This window comes from Perca flavescens, chromosome 24, assembly GCF_004354835.1.
Source record: "Perca flavescens isolate YP-PL-M2 chromosome 24, PFLA_1.0, whole genome shotgun sequence".
In the NCBI taxonomy this organism is placed as follows: domain Eukaryota; kingdom Metazoa; phylum Chordata; class Actinopteri; order Perciformes; family Percidae; genus Perca; species Perca flavescens.
The window spans coordinates 12,067,345-12,086,416 of NC_041354.1; the positions used below are offsets into that span (position 1 = coordinate 12,067,345).

General features: G+C 42.1%; 1 protein-coding gene across 5 annotated transcripts in view; it reads left to right on the forward strand.

Moving 5' to 3' along the window:
• Positions 1-19,072, forward strand: part of LOC114550836 (receptor tyrosine-protein kinase erbB-4) — a 269,352-nt gene that overhangs the window by 206,625 nt on the left and 43,655 nt on the right. For all 5 annotated transcript variants that reach the window (XR_003691760.1, XM_028571747.1, XM_028571751.1 and 2 more), the window contains 4 exons: positions 808-901; positions 3,269-3,423; positions 8,428-8,472; positions 10,594-10,726. Coding sequence is in view for 4 of the 5 variants with exons in the window: in XM_028571747.1 (XP_028427548.1) it covers positions 808-901; positions 3,269-3,423; positions 8,428-8,472; positions 10,594-10,726 (427 nt within the window). In the remaining variant the exon portion in view is untranslated. The remainder of the gene's footprint in view (positions 1-807; positions 902-3,268; positions 3,424-8,427; positions 8,473-10,593; positions 10,727-19,072) is intronic.

Consider the following 19,072-nt stretch of genomic DNA (forward strand, 5'->3'; position numbering starts at 1 on the left):
GCTGTGCAGTTCTTGTCAGTGTAATTGCAGTGTATAAACCCAATATTAAGCTATATTGTTTGCCTCTATTCCTTCAGAAGTTTAAATGGAAAAACAAAACCCATCATGATCTACACACATTGCTCTAACTAGCTAAATAAAGAGTCTCGCAGAGCTCCGATCAGTTGCACACAGACTGCAATGATTCTTAGAATTGATTAGAGGATGAAAAGCAAATTTCTCTGACTTTTTTGCTCTTTCGTCTATGCTTGCTGCCTTAAGTTTTTTTCTTTTCTCCTCCTCCTCTGTACCTTCCCCTTCATCCCAACCAAAATACAACTTCTGTCCATGCCCTCTCCCTGGCCTCTTCTGCCATCCTTTCCCTTTTTCTCATTTCCTCGTACGAGCTCTTCCTCACCTTCTTCTCCCTTCCACGCATTCCCTGGTGTTTGCCCATGATATAAAAAGCTGTTCTTTATTCATGGGACTTCTCTGTTAGCATATTGACCATACTGAGCCTTTAACTTGATCAAATAGTCTTAGGCAGCGAGCTGCCCTGCATGCCCCTCTACCAGAGGGCACTCAAGCAGTCAGTGCATGTAGGAATGGAGGAGATGGGCATGAGTAAATGAAGTTTTAACCTTGCTTTCTTGATGCTGCATCACATGTTGGTTTAAAATCAAAAGGCTGCTATGAACAGCTTTTGCTCATACACACACAGCATACTTCAAAATCCTCCCACAGCAGGCTCTTAATCAATATTTCAATGTGGCTCTCAAATCTATAATACATGCACCTCTATCACGTTTTTTTCCCTATCTCTATCAGGGAAATGCGTGAATTTGCCAATGGATCTGTGTGTCTGGAGTGTGATAGCCAGTGTGAGAAGATGGATGGGAATACCATGACATGTCTTGGCCAGGTAAGACCCTCCTGAATCCATTTCCGACACCCTTAAATTTAACTATGTTTTCACTTAAGGATACTTTTTTTTCTCACTTTTTGATTAAAACCACTCCTCTCATTTTTCTGGTCAAGATAGTCCCATATCTTGAGCGTGCTAAAGTGGATTTCCAACTTATTTTGTGGGAGTCTATCTGTTTTGCATACAAGATTCCAGAAGATATAAGTGTTGTGTTTGCAAAGGTGAATGGTAGGTTAATGGGAGGAATGATAAACTACTGTGGGTACTTTAGGAGCCATGCTTTTGGCAAGCACACATGCACACACTCAAAACAGCGAAATGAGATTAGTTTCTGACCTTCTTGTAAAGTCATTTTTAGAGTCTTGGATGTGATCACACCACAACTCTCCCAAAATGTTGAAATATCCCTTCAAAATGTCAGTAGAGATCCACGTGTATGCACACATGCATACAAAAAACAAACGAGCCACATCGTTGTGCTGGTTGAAGTATAGTCTGGCTAGTACACACAGCATTCCGGGGTGCGAGAAAAGCTCTGGTTTATGGCATTTCTTTAAACCAATCACAATCGTCGCAAAATAGCTTTGGGAAGGAACTTGTTTTGGTGGAACGTGTACGTTCAAAAGTAGTTTTAGTCGTGCAACAGAAAACTCAGATTGGTATCTGTCCAATCTAGCTAGCTGTGTGGATTCACCCTGCAGAGATCTGAGGAGCAGTTAAACCGGAGTTTCAAATTCCAACACCAAGAAAGCGAAAGGTAACGGACATCCAGCCAAAAAGAGTGACATCCAGCGGAATTTCCGGCAGCAACAGAGCAATCCCGGAAGTGGAATGTCGTGGTTATAGACTAGTTGAAGTCTTACTAAATTAGGATAAACATGAGCGCTGTAGTTTATTTTGAGTTAAGTGTACTTACGCTGTTCTGGTGCCACAAATACTGACTAGTGTACCAAATTGGTATTAAACCGCAGCTGAAAATAGTCCATAACAAATATTTATTCACTCCAGTTTGAGTAACGATTGTAAAAAATTAAGAAATGACTTAGCCTTTTTTTTTTTTTTTTTTTTTTAAATAAAACATATTTATGACCTTTTTTTTAAATTGATGTCTTTAATTGTAAGAAATGGCCTTTTGGTTAAACGCCACAGATAGTTAAAGTATGTCAGAATGCACCAAGTGGTGGTCTAGCACATCTTACCTTTATGCTTTAGGGATCATTAGCCAAAAAGGTTTGAAACGTCTACTATACCACCGTACATAATTTCACATTTAAAGTCTTCCATAACTGAAAGATGTATCGAAGGAGGCACATGAATCATTTTGTAGAATTCAGTAGTTGTGTGAGTAACCTTTTATGACTGTCCCTGGAGAGGGAGAGAGAGAATAAGAGATGAAGAGGGAAAAACACTCCTCAAGGATGCACAGAGGTGGCTGACTTTGAGATGCTGGTCACAGTTGAGTAGTAAATAACACCAGAGTCAATCATCCAGAGGCGCCCACACACACAAATACACATTACACATACGGCACACACAGATATACTTGACCGCATTCAGACATCTGTATGCGTTCGCGCACACACACAAATGCACACAACCATGCAAAGTGAGAATAATGTTTATTGATGGCGTGTGTCTCAATGTGTCAAACTGTGAGAAGCTGTCCGTAAGGTCATTGTGGTCAACATTAGCAACGGAGCGCGGTGCCAAAACTAGCGCCCAGAATACAACATTGCCTCTTGACAACAACTCTTGCATACACACACACACCCACCCACAAACACCCATCTTTGCACAGTTCACACAATGCTATCTAGTCAACACCATCATGGCTTCAAACACAAGCATTTACACACACCAAAAACCCAGTTTTGCACACACACACCACTCTCCATCTTACTTATTCATGATGCTGCTGCGCCTGAGCTTGTGATCAGTTACCAACTTGTCATCGCCTCCATCACATTCGATGCAGTGTACTTTGACATGACCTGATGTCTTATGCATTTTGCCAATTTTAACAGCGGTGCGGCGGAATACACTCTTGGCAATTTTCCTCAACACATTATAAATCACTGAATGGAATTAATGCGTGGTCCTGCCAGCTACATTAGCCGTGGTAGGAAGTGAGCAAATTGACATGATTCGCCAGGTTTGAATTTGATTCTGTTCAATTCTATTCTCCCCTCATACATGTTTCTATCGCTGTTCTTTCCTTTATCCCACTCCATCACCTCTTTAACCATGATGTTGTCCTACATTTCTTTCTCTCTGTTGAATCCCCATCTTTATTCATTTCTTGTCCACCACCTCTTTCTTATCCATCCTCTCATCTCCCTCCTCCTTGTTCTGCTCTCCTCGCAGGGCCCGGACCAGTGTGTGAAATGCCTCCACTTCAAAGATGGACCCAACTGTGTGGAGAAGTGCCCCGATGGGTTGCAGGGGGCCAACAGTTTCATCTTCAAGTACGCCAAGGCCAACAACGAGTGTCATCCCTGCCATGCCAACTGCACCCAGGGGTAAGAGAGGGATGATACGTACAGATGTGTGTCGGCGTACGCAAATTATTGCATTTCTTTCAAGTGTTTTGCGAGTAATGAGCGTCCTCTGGGTTAGGTGCTGTAATGCTGCAAAAAGCATCGTGGAGACATACTGCTTTGGACATTCGGCACCTCCCTTCCAAGGGGAGAGAGAAAAAAAGAGATGGGGAGAGAAAATGACTTAATCTTGCGGCCGCTAGATTCCCTGACCCGGTGGGTTTTTGGTCAGGGGTAGAATGCATTGACCCTTAAGACCATGTTGAGTATAGTGCAGATGAACTATGAATTGAAGTGATTGGTGCAGAGAGGCAGTAGCTCGAGGGGAGATACGAAGCCAAAGGGTGGGTGTACGGCGTAAAAAATGTAAGATGAGGAAGGTTGCAAGTGAAGGAGTAGGTGGAAGAGCTGCCTGAGGTTCTATAGAAAATTACATGATGATGCTGGCTGGAACAAAGAGCATCCAAACACAGGAAGTCACAAATCAAAACAGCTGCCACAGGAAAAGTTTAACCCAAGAGCTCCAAACGGCCATACAATTATTAAAGAATAATTGTCAATTCTGCAGCATCATGCTATACAGTACACAAGATCGAAAAGGTCCAGATGTACCTCATTATAGAGTGCTACTGTTAGGCCTGTAACAATTCCAAATACTGATGTACAATTAATTGTCTCAGAAATAATTGAGATTAACTTAAATACAATTGTCTCTTTCAGTCAAATTTGAAAAAAAAATGAAAGTTTTGCGTGAATTGCGGGATACATCTTTTGGTTATATCACTGTTATGTGACCCAGATCATGTGATACCACAAGTACACAGCCTATAAAGTAAAGTACGCCTGTTTATTATCATAACACATTTTGTCTAACTAAATCCCCCCCCCTTGTCTCGTCATTTTTGTTGCCAACAACTAACAATTGAAATAATAATAAAAATATATAGTCCGACCAATAATCATATATATATATTACAATTTGGCCCATCTAAACAAAATCAACAGTTACTAGCTAAACGCCTTAAGACCTTAGCTAATGTTTGCAATTAATTGCAGTTAAACAAAGAAACCTACAGGACAGTATAGTTCTTGCATGGTAAACGTATTAAAGTAATCGACTTATTCTGCTTACACTAGAACAATAAGAAGAAAGCATGCTCTACTTGCTGTCAAAAAACAATGAGGTCTTACAATGTACCCTGATTGGAACTTTACCGGTACACCAGAAACCATCTAATCCAGAGGTGTCAAACTCAATTTCACTAAGGGCCACACTGGAAATGACGATCACAATAAGGGCCAGACATGTTAGACATTTAACAAAAAAAGTCTATTAACTTTGTATTATTGCATGTCTCACATAGCTTTCTTCCATACAGTTTGGTCAACATAAAACCCTTAAAAAGTCAGCAAAAAAGTTTCTTAGCCATCGTAGAATTTAGCAAGTCATGAAAAACAAACATTACATTTAGAAAATTAGCTACCTCCCAGCCGACTCCCCACAACCTGTTTCACAGCCTGAATATTAAAAAAACTCTGTGCTTCTGTGGGGAATTCGGAGTCTCAGAGTCGGCAAATCGGTCAAATTCTGCACAGCAATGTTGCATAATTACAGTATTTTTTTTTGGTATGGTGCACAACTAGTCGGGCCAAAATTTCCTGTGAAGCTAAATTAAAATGAAGGGCCGGATCAAAATTTGCAAGGGGCTGGATTTGGCCCCCGGGCCTTGAGTTTGACACATGTGATCCAAACCATTCCAAATCTACCAAAAAACCTCATTAGGAGAGAGGGGTAAGATGGTGCTGAAACAAATCAAACACGCTCATTTTGCAGTTGGATGAAAAGACTGATACCTCTGTAATGTCTGTGTGCTAAATGAAGCTACGGCCAGCAGCCAATTAGCTTAGCTTAGCATAAAGACTGGAAACAGCTAGCCTGGGCTGTATCCCAAGATAAAAATGTCTCTCCGCCAGCACCTCTAGAGCTCAGACAGATAGGACCTGTTTCTCTACTTAATGCTAAACTAAGCTAAGCCAACCAATTCCTTGTTGGGGCTTTATATTTAACGGACAGATATGGTAATGGTGTCAATCTTCTCATAGCAACAAAGCAAATTTGTATTTACTTTACTTTATTCTTTATTCAGGACACACACAAAAAAACGGTCCATAGCCAAAGACAAATACAAGACACATACAATATTTCTCAAACTGTCAAACAATATGCAGTTCCCTAATATGACTTCCAGATTTTCTGACAGCTAAAGTTCAGAACCCATGGCCTCAGAGACTGCAAAATAAACTTAAATGGTAAATAAACTCACAGCTTAGCCACTAACCGGCTGTCTCTCGCATATCTCCCTAAACAAATATACTTTTCATGCAGAGGCCAGAGTCTTCAAAAGCGTGGAGGCCCCCCTTCTTTATGCACCGACGTGCTCGGTTTACGTCTCCGTCCTCTCAAGCCTGTCTTTTGAAGTCAGTGTGACTATTACTTTGAACTTGAACCTCTGCCTTTTCATTTTAATTTTTAAGTAGATTTGTTTTGTTTTTTTTACTGAACCTGGGAGCATACCATCAAGGAAACAGAAGGTGGGGTGTGTGAAAAGAGGAGAAAGGTGGCTGAGGAGCTGAGGTGGTGCTTGTCGCTGGTCTCAGCAAACAAAGTTAGAGCGCTGAAACCTAGCAACAGGGCTGGGGATATGATCTGAGGTGGAATGGGAGTTGTTGTACTGTCTCTCTCTCTCTCTCACACATAGCAGGAGGTCATTTCATTTCACTGCAGCTACCCTGTAAGTGTTGATTATGTCAGTGCAGGAGCTTTTTAGGTGGGGGAGGGACAAAGTGAGAAAAGGTAGAAAGCATAGCAGAGGATAGCTGTGAATTTGATAGATATGTTGTAATTCTTCCCATGACAGCTTTCGCACACAGACACACAGACACACACACACACACGTTTCTGACTCTGTGAACACTAAATCTGTCGTTGGCATGACAACACCTCCATCATGCCTTGTCATTTTAAATCCTGCCCTCCAGCCACAGGGTGCTTTGGATTGGCATCAAGACGGAAGTCAAGTCCGGGTATTTGAGGCCATGAGCCAAAGTGAGACATTACAGAGGTCAGAAGTCAGTGTCAGGAACAGAGCAGCAGTGGTGAAGAGTTTGTATCCTGCTAAGAGACGCTTCAACAGGGCAGACGGTTCAACCAGAAGCCTCATTACGCTGGGGAGTTTAAGAGAATGCACAGAGGGAGAGATGTGAGGCAAAGGTGAGGTGACAGGGACTGGTGCATGCTGGTGTTTCTAGAAACAACGCAACGTTAGTAATTGTAGTTCGGCCGGCCGATTTGGCCAGCTCATCGACGAGGTTAGCGGTTGGCGCTGCAGCAGTGGCTGTCACACACACACACTGCAGTGGTTTAGGGAGCTACTTTGCCCTCATTGCTGCAATTTGCGTAGCACTCTGACTTTACAGAGTCCAAACCAGGCCTGCACAATATATCGCAAATGTACCCCTATCGCAAACGTTGATATCGAGGTACGCGTATCGCAAGACATGCTTGAACTGCAATAAATGATAGCCTATTACATGTGCCATGCATTCACACTCTGCATGTCAAAATATTTGGCCAATCCGATGAAGCCCTGCTGCTCTAGATGCTCACTGAGGTGGCAAAGAGCACGGATGTGAAAATATAGCTCTTGGATTACATGAGGTGAATTCTTAACACACAGACGTGAAACACATATGTGTAGATTCAGTTTTACCTACCCTTTACCTCTGCTGTCCATCACAAACAAACATCCCTAAATCTGCTTAGAAATCATAGAAAAAAAAGACGCTCCTCCATCTAAGTAATCCAGCGATACTATAGTCTGTACATGCATGGGTAAATTGCGAACAGCATCTGCTTAAAGCCTGTATAACTTTACAAAACGTAAAGAAATACAGGCTTAAAAATACAAAAGCAGGGCTTATGTAGTAGCCAACTGCATACATTATGATTCCTGTTTACATCACAAGTTTTTCGACTGACAAAAATGTAGCAAATACGTACTGTACGAATATGTACTGTGCCTGCCTCATGATGTTTATTGTCAGACCACTCCTTTGTTCTCCAGGAAGGTAACTATGTGTACACACACACACACACACAACATTGGATACAGACACTGATTGCTCGCTAATTAGCTACTTGGTGCACCATTTAATTGACAACAAAGCGACTTTGGAGGAGCCACCGTTGTCACCGATTTAATTCCAAAGTTAGCCTGCTCTCCTAATTTGCTGTGTAATTTGTTGTGTCTTGTGTGCTTGTGCAGCCTGCGCACATACACGCAGAGACACACTAAGGAGCATTCAAAAACTGTTCTGCTGTGTCTATCCTGCTGCTCAAAGTCCTCCACTCAAGGAGCTAGAATTAATGAGCAGCCAACAGTCTGCTCTAATCACTTCCTGCTTACCTAAATGCTAAAAACTCCACTTGTCACTGATCGGCGTGTTATTAGCACTATACCAGTGGCTTTGATTGTTGAGATAGTAAGAAAAAAAGATTCCTTGTATTTGGAATGAAGGGAAGTGATTATGTTAAAGATGCTGAAACAGAAGGGGGAAGTCCCTGAATCAGAGTCACATTGGGGAAAAAAACAGACTTGTTTTTCAAAAGCGAAACAAGAAAATAATTTAAAAAAAAATCCCCCAAAGGTTTATCACAGCACTTTGTTTAGAAAATGCTCCGAGATGACGCGGACATGTTTTCTCAGTCCACAAATCCGTTTAAAATACCTCGTGAAACAGACAAGAACACACAAGAACACTTCTTCCTGTCATATTGACAAATGATCAGCGGTGCTCATGGATTCAATTTTCCACAGGTCCCTGCCCAGTGACAGCTGATTGACGTGGAAGAAAGACAACACGAGGTTTACTCATAACCTGTCCCTGATTTAATGGATGACCTCTCTTGGTTTGTCTGCCCCGCAGGTGCGTCGGGCCAAGACTCCAAGATTGTGTCGGGATGATGGACAGGTAAGGGGATCTCAGGATACATGTTTAATGTAGGATCGGGAGACCACAATCAGATTCTGCCACTACTCGTTAAAGTTCCTCCTGATACTCATTATCAAGAGTGCAGTCAGGTTTGTATTTTATAATTAATAGATTGTTTAGGTTTTCTTCTGGTCTAATTTGTGCCACTGTTAGCATGTAATGTCTGTCAGTGGAGTGTCATTCTAATTATGAGTGAGAGTAAAAAAACTGGTCATGTGACTTAAACGTTCAGCATATAGCATTTAGCATATGTTCACACAAAAAAACCCCGCAAAAGTTTAAGCAGATTCAACTTTTGGAGAAACGCAACCTAACATCACCCTGCAGTGGCCAATCATGTACAATAGATAGATAGATAGATAGATACATACATACATACATACATACATACATATATATATATATACTTTATTGATCCCCAAGGGGAAATTCGAGGTCCCAGTAGCTTAAATACATCACACACAACGTACACATACATCATAAACAGGATGATAAAATAACAAATCCACATGAATAATATGGACAATAAAAGAAAACCTACTAAATAAAAAATCAGAGGGAACAGACGTTAGACCTATTTATTTTCCTTTGGTAACCTTCTGTTGAGTTTCTATTCCCAAAATAAAAAAAATAAAAAATATTTTGCTCTTACGGTGGTATTATTCCCCTTGTTGCTTGTCCTTCTGTAAACCCTTTCCTCCTCATTGGAGAAGTCCTTTTTTCTTTTCTCTCACATAATGCTGTCTCACTCTCTGTTATTTGTCCACTTTCTCTTCCTTTTGCAGATTTGTTTTGTTTTCTTTTCACTTTTCTCTTCATGTCTTTTAATTTTGCTCCCTATATGTTTTTTTCCATTGTTGTTGCTTCTCCTTGTCTCTCCATCCTCACCCCCCTTTATTTAATCCATTCCAAACCACTGCATTACTATTCACAACATGGCTGTATATCTAATTATGTTGAAACCCACAGCCTCTTTGTAAATTTCAAGCTCTCCCCCCTTCTTTGGGTTTGTCCCGATCGATATGGCAAAAGCTTTGACACCTTGCTCTACTATAGCTCCATGGTACATGAGTCTTCCATTAGCAGCTAATGGCCTTTACTGCTAATAGAGTTTGGGACTTCACATAGGTAGAAGTGGGAGGTATTTTATTTTGTGTGCCTGTGTTTAAAAAAAGAAATAAACAAGAGGGCTGTGAAGATTTTTTGCAAGGAGGTAAAAATGGAATCCACATGGAAGGATTAAGGAAAAGAGACTAATAGGACAGGATTGAGTGGTGGCATAACAGTATACACAAGTGCAAGATGTATTTAAATGGCAAAAGCATTAGCGCCATCGTTAGTGACGAGAAAGAGCTTTTAACGTCCAACCTTTAGGCTTGAATTCAAAAAAGTCAATTGCAATGCTGTATGAAATTAAGGATTTTCTAAATTACACTATAATAGCCTTTCTGCTGTTCCCTTATAGTTCCATATTTAACTTAAAGTGTGTAACTATGTGTGTGCAAATACAGTCATTGTTAGTTCTTCATTTTCTTTCATTTTATAGTTTCCTGCCTTATTGTCTCTGCTATTGATTGTAGACCGAAATAAACTTAGAATTTCAATGAGCTGTTTCATCCAATTTAGAGATGACGGGCTGAAAAATGAGGAAATCCAGTCCAGTGTAGCTCAAGCTGCAGCTTCTCCACCAACCCAAGTAATAAGTGCACATACCCTCAGAGGCGTTTTCTTCTGACCTGTGAAAATGGAAGCAGCTCTCACCTGGAAATAGCTGTGGGCTCTTGTGCAAAATGAGAGAGGAACGAAAGGGAGGGGTGCAAAATGAAGTGAGCAGAAAGGAGTTGAGGAAGAGGATAGAATTTGTGGGAGGTTGTACAAACTCTCCCCCTCTCGCATTTCTCAGCCAATCCGACGCGGGCTGGCCAATCAAGCTGAAGATTCCAGATTGTAAAAGTTAGAGGGTTAAATCTGAAGTGGTGAGAACAGCATGCTGGAGAATTCGTCAGCATCGGCTGAGGTGTGCACTCTTTTTGAAAGTGCCTTTTAGTTCCTTAATGTTTCATCAATGTTAATGTTTCTTCTCTTCCTCCATCTCTACAGGACGCCACTAATAGCAGCTGGCATTATCGGCGGCCTATTTATCATCGTCATTCTGGCGCTCAGCGTGGCCGTTACTGTCCGACGCAAGAGTATCAAGAAGAAGAGGGCTTTGCGGCGCTTCTTGGAGACAGAGGTGAGAGAGTCGAGGTCATAACAGCAATGTGAGAGCGAGGCAGCTATACTGTTTCAGTTTTTCACTGATACTTTAATTTTCTTTTTTTGTTTTAAGTTCATTTTCGTCGGAAGATACAGAATGGGAGATTGGAGAATGAATTGTTGCATTTGCAGCAACAGAATAAATTAGTAATAGCTTTGGGGTTAGTAATAGCTTCGGATGAATTACCGCAGTATAATGAATTTTATCGATCGCAAAGAGGAAATTGGGAAAAGCTTCTTTAAAGATGCCTACCTTACTATTAATGTGACTAGAAAATGAACAAGGCAAAGTTTTGTTTTAGCGTTTGCTCAATTAAATTAGACAAACAAGCTCAATTTGGTACTCAGATGTGACGTTTGTATAGCCTGACAAGCCACATCAAGATGTGGGTCTGGGAACTCACCATTGGCAGAGCTCAATCCGAAGGGCGGGATAAAATGTTGTCTTTCAAATTCCCTCTGTACTCCTAGCCAACCAGAGCAATGCTAGTTGATAGATTAAACTTTTGCCGTATCCGGTCGGCAAAACTCTGACCACATCTTCCTTTTTGTAAGAATGACTTCAGTGCTTAACTCCAAGTCTTCCAGAGTCGCGGCCAAAGCTGTTCATCCAGCAGCAGCAGCCATCTTCTTTGTTTTCAAGTAGCAGGGAATTCGCAACTCTGCCGTCCTTATGTTAAGCCCGCCCACCGACCTATACAAGACGTGATTGGCCTGACCAGAATTCGTTTTTTTCCAGCTCGCAAGCCAACGGAGAGTTGCTAGACTGACCATGGCCGCAAATTACATTTGCTACCGCTAGGCTGCGTCTAGATTTCTAGGCTAACGTTTGTATGTTGTTTTGCTCTAAATGTACTTTTCCATAATAATTTTTAGTTTTTGCTTTTTGGTTGGCTTTGAGTTTGTTAGAAATCCTTTACCTCTAAGTTGCAGAGCACTTTTCCAGATGGATGCCAACCAAACTAGACTCGTAAGCAAACCGTGAAACACTGAACCTTGGCTATGGTACTTAGCCAAACCATGCATTGCTCAGAAAGGTTTTTAAAATTATGCTGGGGCCGCCATTGTCCATCGATCTAGCCTTGAAGAGGGTTCATTTCTGGGAAGCATTAGACAGCGCAGCAGACTTTATATTCAAACAAGAAAGTCAAAGATGGAGGTGTAGGTGAGTGCAGGGTTTATGTGTAACTTCATGCTCCGGTCGATCACCTTTGTGCTGCTACAACACTCTCCGCTTGTGTTTCCTGTGTGTGTGTGTGTGTGTGTGTGTGTGTGTGTGTGTGTGTGTGTGTGTGTGTGTGTGTCATCGCTGCAGGTCCGCTGAATGGCCTCGCCTATAGGAGTAGGGCAGGCTGCTTGTCAGTCTGCATTAGTGTAATTTACAGGTAGAGGCAGCAGTGTTATAGACAGTTGTCAGGCTAGGGACGGGAATAGGAGGAGGCCGGGCCATGAGCAGTTTCTGCATCATCCCAGCCACACGCATCCATCTTAATCAAGTGGGCCCTGTTCCGACAGCCTCTTGACTGGAAGGGAAGTCTTCAGTCCGGGCAGATTCGCTAATGTACTGTCACCGAGAAAGGAGAGGAAGGGGAGGATTGGGCCGGAGGGGGATCTCCTTGACCCCTTTTGCATCTCACTGTATAAACTTGTCCTGTGACTGATTTTTGCTCCTTCAGAGCTTGACTCAATACTCCAGGAAAACGTGAGAAATAACTGGCCAAGTCAATTCCCCCCCCCCCATCCTCCAAGGAGACCTAATAGGGTGTAAAAGTAATTAAACACAATAAAATCTTTAAAACGCCTGCGACGGGTTGGCCTACAGGTTAGACAGACCACTCATTAAGAGTAGGTCATGGGTTCAATCCCCACGACACATTAGCAGCCGTGTTTTAGTGTCCTGAGCGTGACGCTGGACCTGCCCCAGTCTTTGTAGGTCATTCTGTGTAAGATCATTAGCTGAATGGTGAGGAACTAAGCTGTGGATCAACAGTTGAAAGTGTCATTACCTGACCAGCAGGGATGGAAATCTGTCATCTGTAGCCATCATTTGAGCTAACAGAATGAAGGGTTTTAATCTAAAACGCTCTTGCGTATGTCTATTTTGTGAAAATCCAGCAATACAAACATCAAAATTACTTTTGAGTAGTGGCCATATGCTTCAAGTAAGCACAACGTGCACGATTTTGTTGCAAGCACTCATTTTCACAAGGTCTTTGCTCCTTCACATCTCTCTGGAATTTGAATTCTTCCCTTTTAATATATGAATATGTGCATTCACACCGCATGCTTACTTAGTGCATACACACAGAAACTCCTCTTTCCCCTGTTTACTTTCCATCTGAACGCTTCTTTCCACTCTCACCTACCCAGCATACTAAAAAACCTGCGCTCCTCGCAGTCTGTATCACACTTTCCACAGGCTCTGTTTTGGCTGATGAAACCGCATGATAGGCTCTGGATGGCTGGCGAATGTGGATTCCCTATTCAAACGAACGATAGAGCCGAGTCTGTGAATGGAGATCAAGCTTGTCTGGATGAGGGATTTGAGGACTGCGAAGGCTCAGGGACTCCCCCTCTCTCTCCCTATCTGCCGCAGCTTTCTGAAACAGAGAGCTCACCTCTTGTGTCAGACGGGAAAAAGATGCCTCTTGTACGCGCTGTCAAAACGTGATATGAGCACTCAGCCGGCATTTCCATATCAAGGACATGTGTGAAGGCTGTTGCCTTGCAAAACACACTGCTACTTCATTTCTTTATTGTTTTCTTTGTCTTTTCTTGCATCCTCACTATTCTATTTTCCTTTCTTTGTTCTCCATTTTTTTTTTTTTTTTTATCTCTGTATCTCCATTTATCTGTCCGACACTTTATTCTTCCATCTTCTCTCTCACCTTGAACGAAACATAGAGGCTAATATGGAGAAAAAAAAAGCCAGGCTCACACTACGGTGCCTCTTAAAGTAGCCCTCCGTGAAAACAAATTGCTTTGCTCGCAGGGAGCGAACAAACAGCAGAGTCGCCTCACTGTTGCAGCGCGACCCCAGGCCTTGAACTTTGACCCCAGTCCAATGAAGCACGACTAATGCACTTGGAATCGCCCTCCCTTCCTTCCCCCCCGAGGTCCTCTTCCAGCGGCGTGGTACAGACGTAGGCCATGTGAGTGTTTCAGAACCACAGGCCAGGGACAGCTCTCATGCTGCTTACATGCTCTCCTCTGCTCTCTGACAAGAAGGATTTCAGCGTCAGGGGCAGTCGGACAGCTCCCATCGTTCGCTCCAGGGCAGGCTGGCTGAACAGAAGCAAGGGATGTCGTTCCAAATGCATGTAGTGCAGCCAAGCCCTGTTCAAACGTACTGAACCTCATGTTGAATTTAAGTCAAGATCCCAGTGATTCAAAGGACACCAAATATGTCAGGTTCAATATCACAGAGGTGTGTAGAGAGTAAGGGTAGAAATCACCAGAGGCCTCACGGCATGATATCATTACGATACTTATATCACGATACGATAATGTTGTGATTTTAAACATATTGCAATAGTCAGAATACCAGCTGAGATCAGTTGCATTGTTTTTTTTTAATCAGGGCAGCAGTTTTCAGATTACATTATGTGCTTACATATTTGCAAAAGGGTTCTCGACTGTTGTAGACAGAAGTGTCTGATCTTTAATGCAATATCTACATTGCCCATTATCAGCAACCATTCATCCAACGTTCCAAACGTTCATTCTGTTTACTAATCTGATATCATTTTAAAAGGCTAACTGAGATAACATTGGAGAACCCTTTTTCAATTATGTAAGCACATAATGTCATCTGAAAACTGCTGCCCTGGTTAAAAAAACAATGCAACTGATCTCAGCTGGTATTCTGTCTGTAATGGAGTGGAATGGAAATTTCTAAATGACCCCAAACGTTTGACCAGTAGTTTGTGTGTATATTTTGTAGAAGAAGAAAAAATAATGAAAGTATTACTATTAAACATCAATCACAGTTTACAACTTCTTGGTTCTACTTTTACCCTATAGTTTTGCATGCAAGTTTCCCTGTGCAATAATGGGTTGTTTATTACAAACTTGTTTACAGATTATTTACTTAACCACTGGTGCCCACCTGGTCCTGTAGTACAGCCAATCAGGAGCCAATCAGGTGTAGGCAGAGTAGAGCATATGCAGTGTTAGGGCTCTCCTGGGCCAGTGCTCTAAACACTTTCTTTTAGCCATTGGCCCCAGGGCTATACCTCAGGAAAACAGCTTCAGCAATTAGAAAACATCCACAAGTTAACAGGCATTTGTATTACTGTACTGCCAATTCCAAATGCTTCAACTCCTAAATTTGAGATCTTAACAGAGAAATATTTTCCACAGAAATGCATGTTTAGTAACTAAGTAGTGCAGTAAAAGACAGCTCTTTAAATGCAGATAGTGGAGGAAAAGTGAGTTCATTGCTGCTGGGATGGGCTCGCTAATACCAAGAGTGAATGTCCTTTGCATACTGATAAGCACGCTCATCTGCTATCATGCGCAAATGGTCTTAATGAGCTCACTCCGTGTCATTGTGGTGTCATAAGTATAGCACAAGAATATTTTACTAGGCCTTTAAGTTTCTTCAAGAAGAAAATAAGGTGCTCATTGTTGTATCAAACAATGTGAGGTCTTACATACAGTTCGTTCAGCCTAATTGTATTGAAACTTACTCTCATGTATTACATCTCCCATATGTCCTGCATTGTACATGTTCTTTCTTTCTTAATTAATTTCTTAATTCAAATATCATGAGCCTGTTTAACATTTACAGTATTAGGCCATACTGACTGCAGAGAGCAATACTTCATTATTTCCCTTTTTTGGTACTTTAACAAGTTCTGTATCTGTAGAATAAATAGGCACGGTGGTCAAAATATTGTAAGTTTGAGATGCATTCATCGATCATTAAATGGCTTATTGATTCTCCGGTGAGAGGATTAGTGTCCAGGATTTATGCTAAACTGATGCAAGTATCCGTAGAAGAACGAGAGCTGAGCCCTGAGGGGAACATAATTAATTGGGAGACAGTTTGGGACAACATTTCCCACTGTTCCAAGAACCCAAATCACCAGCAGATCCACTTCAACATATGCCACAGGACATATTGGACTCCTCAGAAGATATACGTCTTAAAGGCATTCCTACTCCCTTTTGCACATTCTGTCAACCTGAACAAACTGGAACTTTCCTGCACATGGTCTGGGAGTGTGAACAGGTGCATGAGTTTTGTAATGAAACAACATCAATAATATCTGATGTGATAGGATGTCGAATTCCTACTGACCCGATTGTTTTTTTACTTGATGATAGGGTTGGACATCGAGAACTGATTCCTATTCCATCGGAATCGTTTCTTTATTGGAATTGTTTGGAATCGCTTGGAGAATTTGGTTTCAGATCTGATCATGGGTTCCAAATTTAACATGTGCAAGTTTTGGTTTCCGTAGCGACACAGCACTCGTTGTGTTGCAGCCGTGGAGCACAGTAAGCGGCGCTCTAGTGTGGCTTTATTTTACATTGAAAAAGCCCCGTCAAACTGCAATCCACCTTTGAATCAAAATAAAACGTTCCTCTTATTTGTGAAATAAGCATGTGACACGTTTCAACTCCACCACTCAAAGAATCGGAATCGAGAATCAATACGAACCGGAATCGAAAGGAAGAATCGGAATTGGAATCAGAATCGTTAAAATCTAAACGATGCCCAACCCTACTTAATGGTGACTCTAAATTACACCTACTTGGGAGACAGAAGAAAATTTGGCTATCTGGATCAACCGCAACTGATTTCAATTACACAACACAACAAATGCATTTCATATGGGTAATATGAATATTAAAGCGTATACCTGAGGGTTCGCAGTGCAACTTCATGTTTGAGGACATTGTTTACTTACTCAACACAGAATAATTGTGTGAATTTATTCCTGCCCGAGGCGTGAACATACTGCTTATTTATCCAATGAAGCATCCAAATCCTCTGCACCGAGCTACTGGCGAGACTCATTTGGCAAAGGCATGGTGCATTATTAGCTGGTAAATAAAGTGGCGCCGTGAGTGTGTGTGAGTAAGAATGAGCTTGAGAGAGTTTAAGAGGCCATGGGTGTGCATCTTATTCAAACAACCTCTCCTGTCCTCCCCTCATCTGTTCAATCCGGCTTTGTCCTAATGAAACAATAACGGCTACAGCCTATCATCATCTGCTCACACTACTGCTCCGTCGCAAATAATGCTCTTTGGCCAAATACCAGGCTGATATGATGGATGTGACCACAGCATGTCCTTCTTCTTGAAGTAAATAAAGTTCGCAGTTGGTGCTTCTATGTAATTTAATATTTCATGTAATAGAGAGCCTCAACACAATATGCCTGACCAGTTAATGGGTCACTTAGCTCGCCCTGGGTCACCTTGCCTTAAAAAGGTATGAGGCCATACAGCAGCCAAATTGATCTTTCACAACCTGGCAACCCACATGTTGTTGTTTGGTATTTAGTTGTTCATTTAAAAGCACATTTATCATAACATTGATGGCATTTTAATCATCAGTATAAATGTGTTGGGGTTAGCTCAACAGCTCAATGGCTAGCTAATTACTTAGAACTATTAGTTAGAACAGTTTGGGTTATTTCACATGAAATGTTTCTGATTTCTGATTTCAGACTCTTTAACTTTTTTGTTCACTGCTTTAAAGTGGGTGGTGCTCAATTGGGGGGAAAAAAGTAGTCTGCACTGTACACCAATCAGAATTCAGCAACATTTGAGAGTCAAAATTTGAAGTATGGCTTGTTTTTAGAAAGTGGTACCAAGACAGAATCCTTGCTATTTATGGCTCAGTTATTTATCAGTTAAGTATATTGAGTATTGGCTAAAATGCTCCTCTCTCTCTCTTTGTCCTTCTTGTGTAACTTCCTAAATATGCATAGTTCCCTGTGCCTCAGAAATTTTGTGAGAATTTTGAGTGGAAAGGAGGAGGTTTTCACTATTACGCAATCACAGAGTCATGCTCTCACTGCTCCCTCACGTCTTTCACTTCCCTCCGTATTACCCCCTATCCTCCTCCCACTGCCCGTCTGCCAACTCACTTCCTGCGGTGACATCTCAGCAGGCGTACGCTGTGCCTTCAGGCCCAGCCATAACAACAGCCATTAAACGACATGTCATTGCCGAGCTGCGGGCAATGTCATCCATTCTGCCGACTGGACCGGTGTTGTGATCGCCAGTCCTGTTGTGCTGATGGTTTTATATCACATTAAGTAGGTGCTTGTACGGCTGACCGACTGATATATAGTCTCATTATATTGTTTGATGGCTGTGGTTGAGCTGGGTGATTATGCTGCTGATAAACCGCAGCGAATGAGGGACCTGTATTGGCTCATTAAGACATGTATTGATCAGAAGCATTGACTTCTTTTGGATGTGTGTTTTGTGGTCTGATATGTGCTTTGTGTGTGTGTGTGGGTGTGTCTGTGCGTGTGCTTCCATCTGAGTGTGTTTGATGTTGATATGAGCGTGAATTTGCATGTGTTAGTGTTGTGAGATGTGCAGTACACATGCTCCTGTGTGTGTGTGTGTGTGTGTGTGTGTGTGTGTGTGTGTGTGTGTGTGTGTGTGTGTGTGTGTGTGTGTGTGTGTGTGTGTGTGTGTGTGTGTGTGTGTGTGTGTGTGTGTGTGTGTGTGTGTGGCACTTCCTTCCCTCTGGCTCAGATCTTTTCACTGCTCGGTTACAGGTGCCAGCTCCTGCTCTTTTATATTTAGTAGCCGAGGCTTTGTTAAGCGGCTAGTGGTGAGGAGGGCGGGTGGCCGGCCAGCTGCTGGGATGCTGTTCAGTGTCAGCTGTTACTGGCAGCCAGGCAGCTCGGAGGAGGCCTGTCATAACCTTGAATTGGAATTGTTTTGTATGTGCACAGCTGGTGAGCTGCTACTCTTTGTCGGCTGTGATAGCAGCTGACACCAGACTGTGATTTGCTTAGCGGTGGGCACACTGCGGTCTACATTGGTGACTGCCAGTTCCGACAGAGCTTCACGTTCACACCCCTGAATTATTTGTATTTCCTAAATGCGCATGACTAATCCAAAATCATGACAATCAGGACAAGGCATTCACTGTTTTTGGCTGCTTATTTATTTGCTTCAAATAAACTTTGACGTTCACCTTGCACTTCTCTTTCCAAGACTCACTTTCTATTTATTAATTTAAAAGGAATGGTCTCACCCCACTGCAGGTTGAAAGCAGTAGCCGAGAGGAATGTTTCTTAACTGTTTTTTTGGCACTGGTTGCCAGAAAAATAGGTGACGAGTGGGA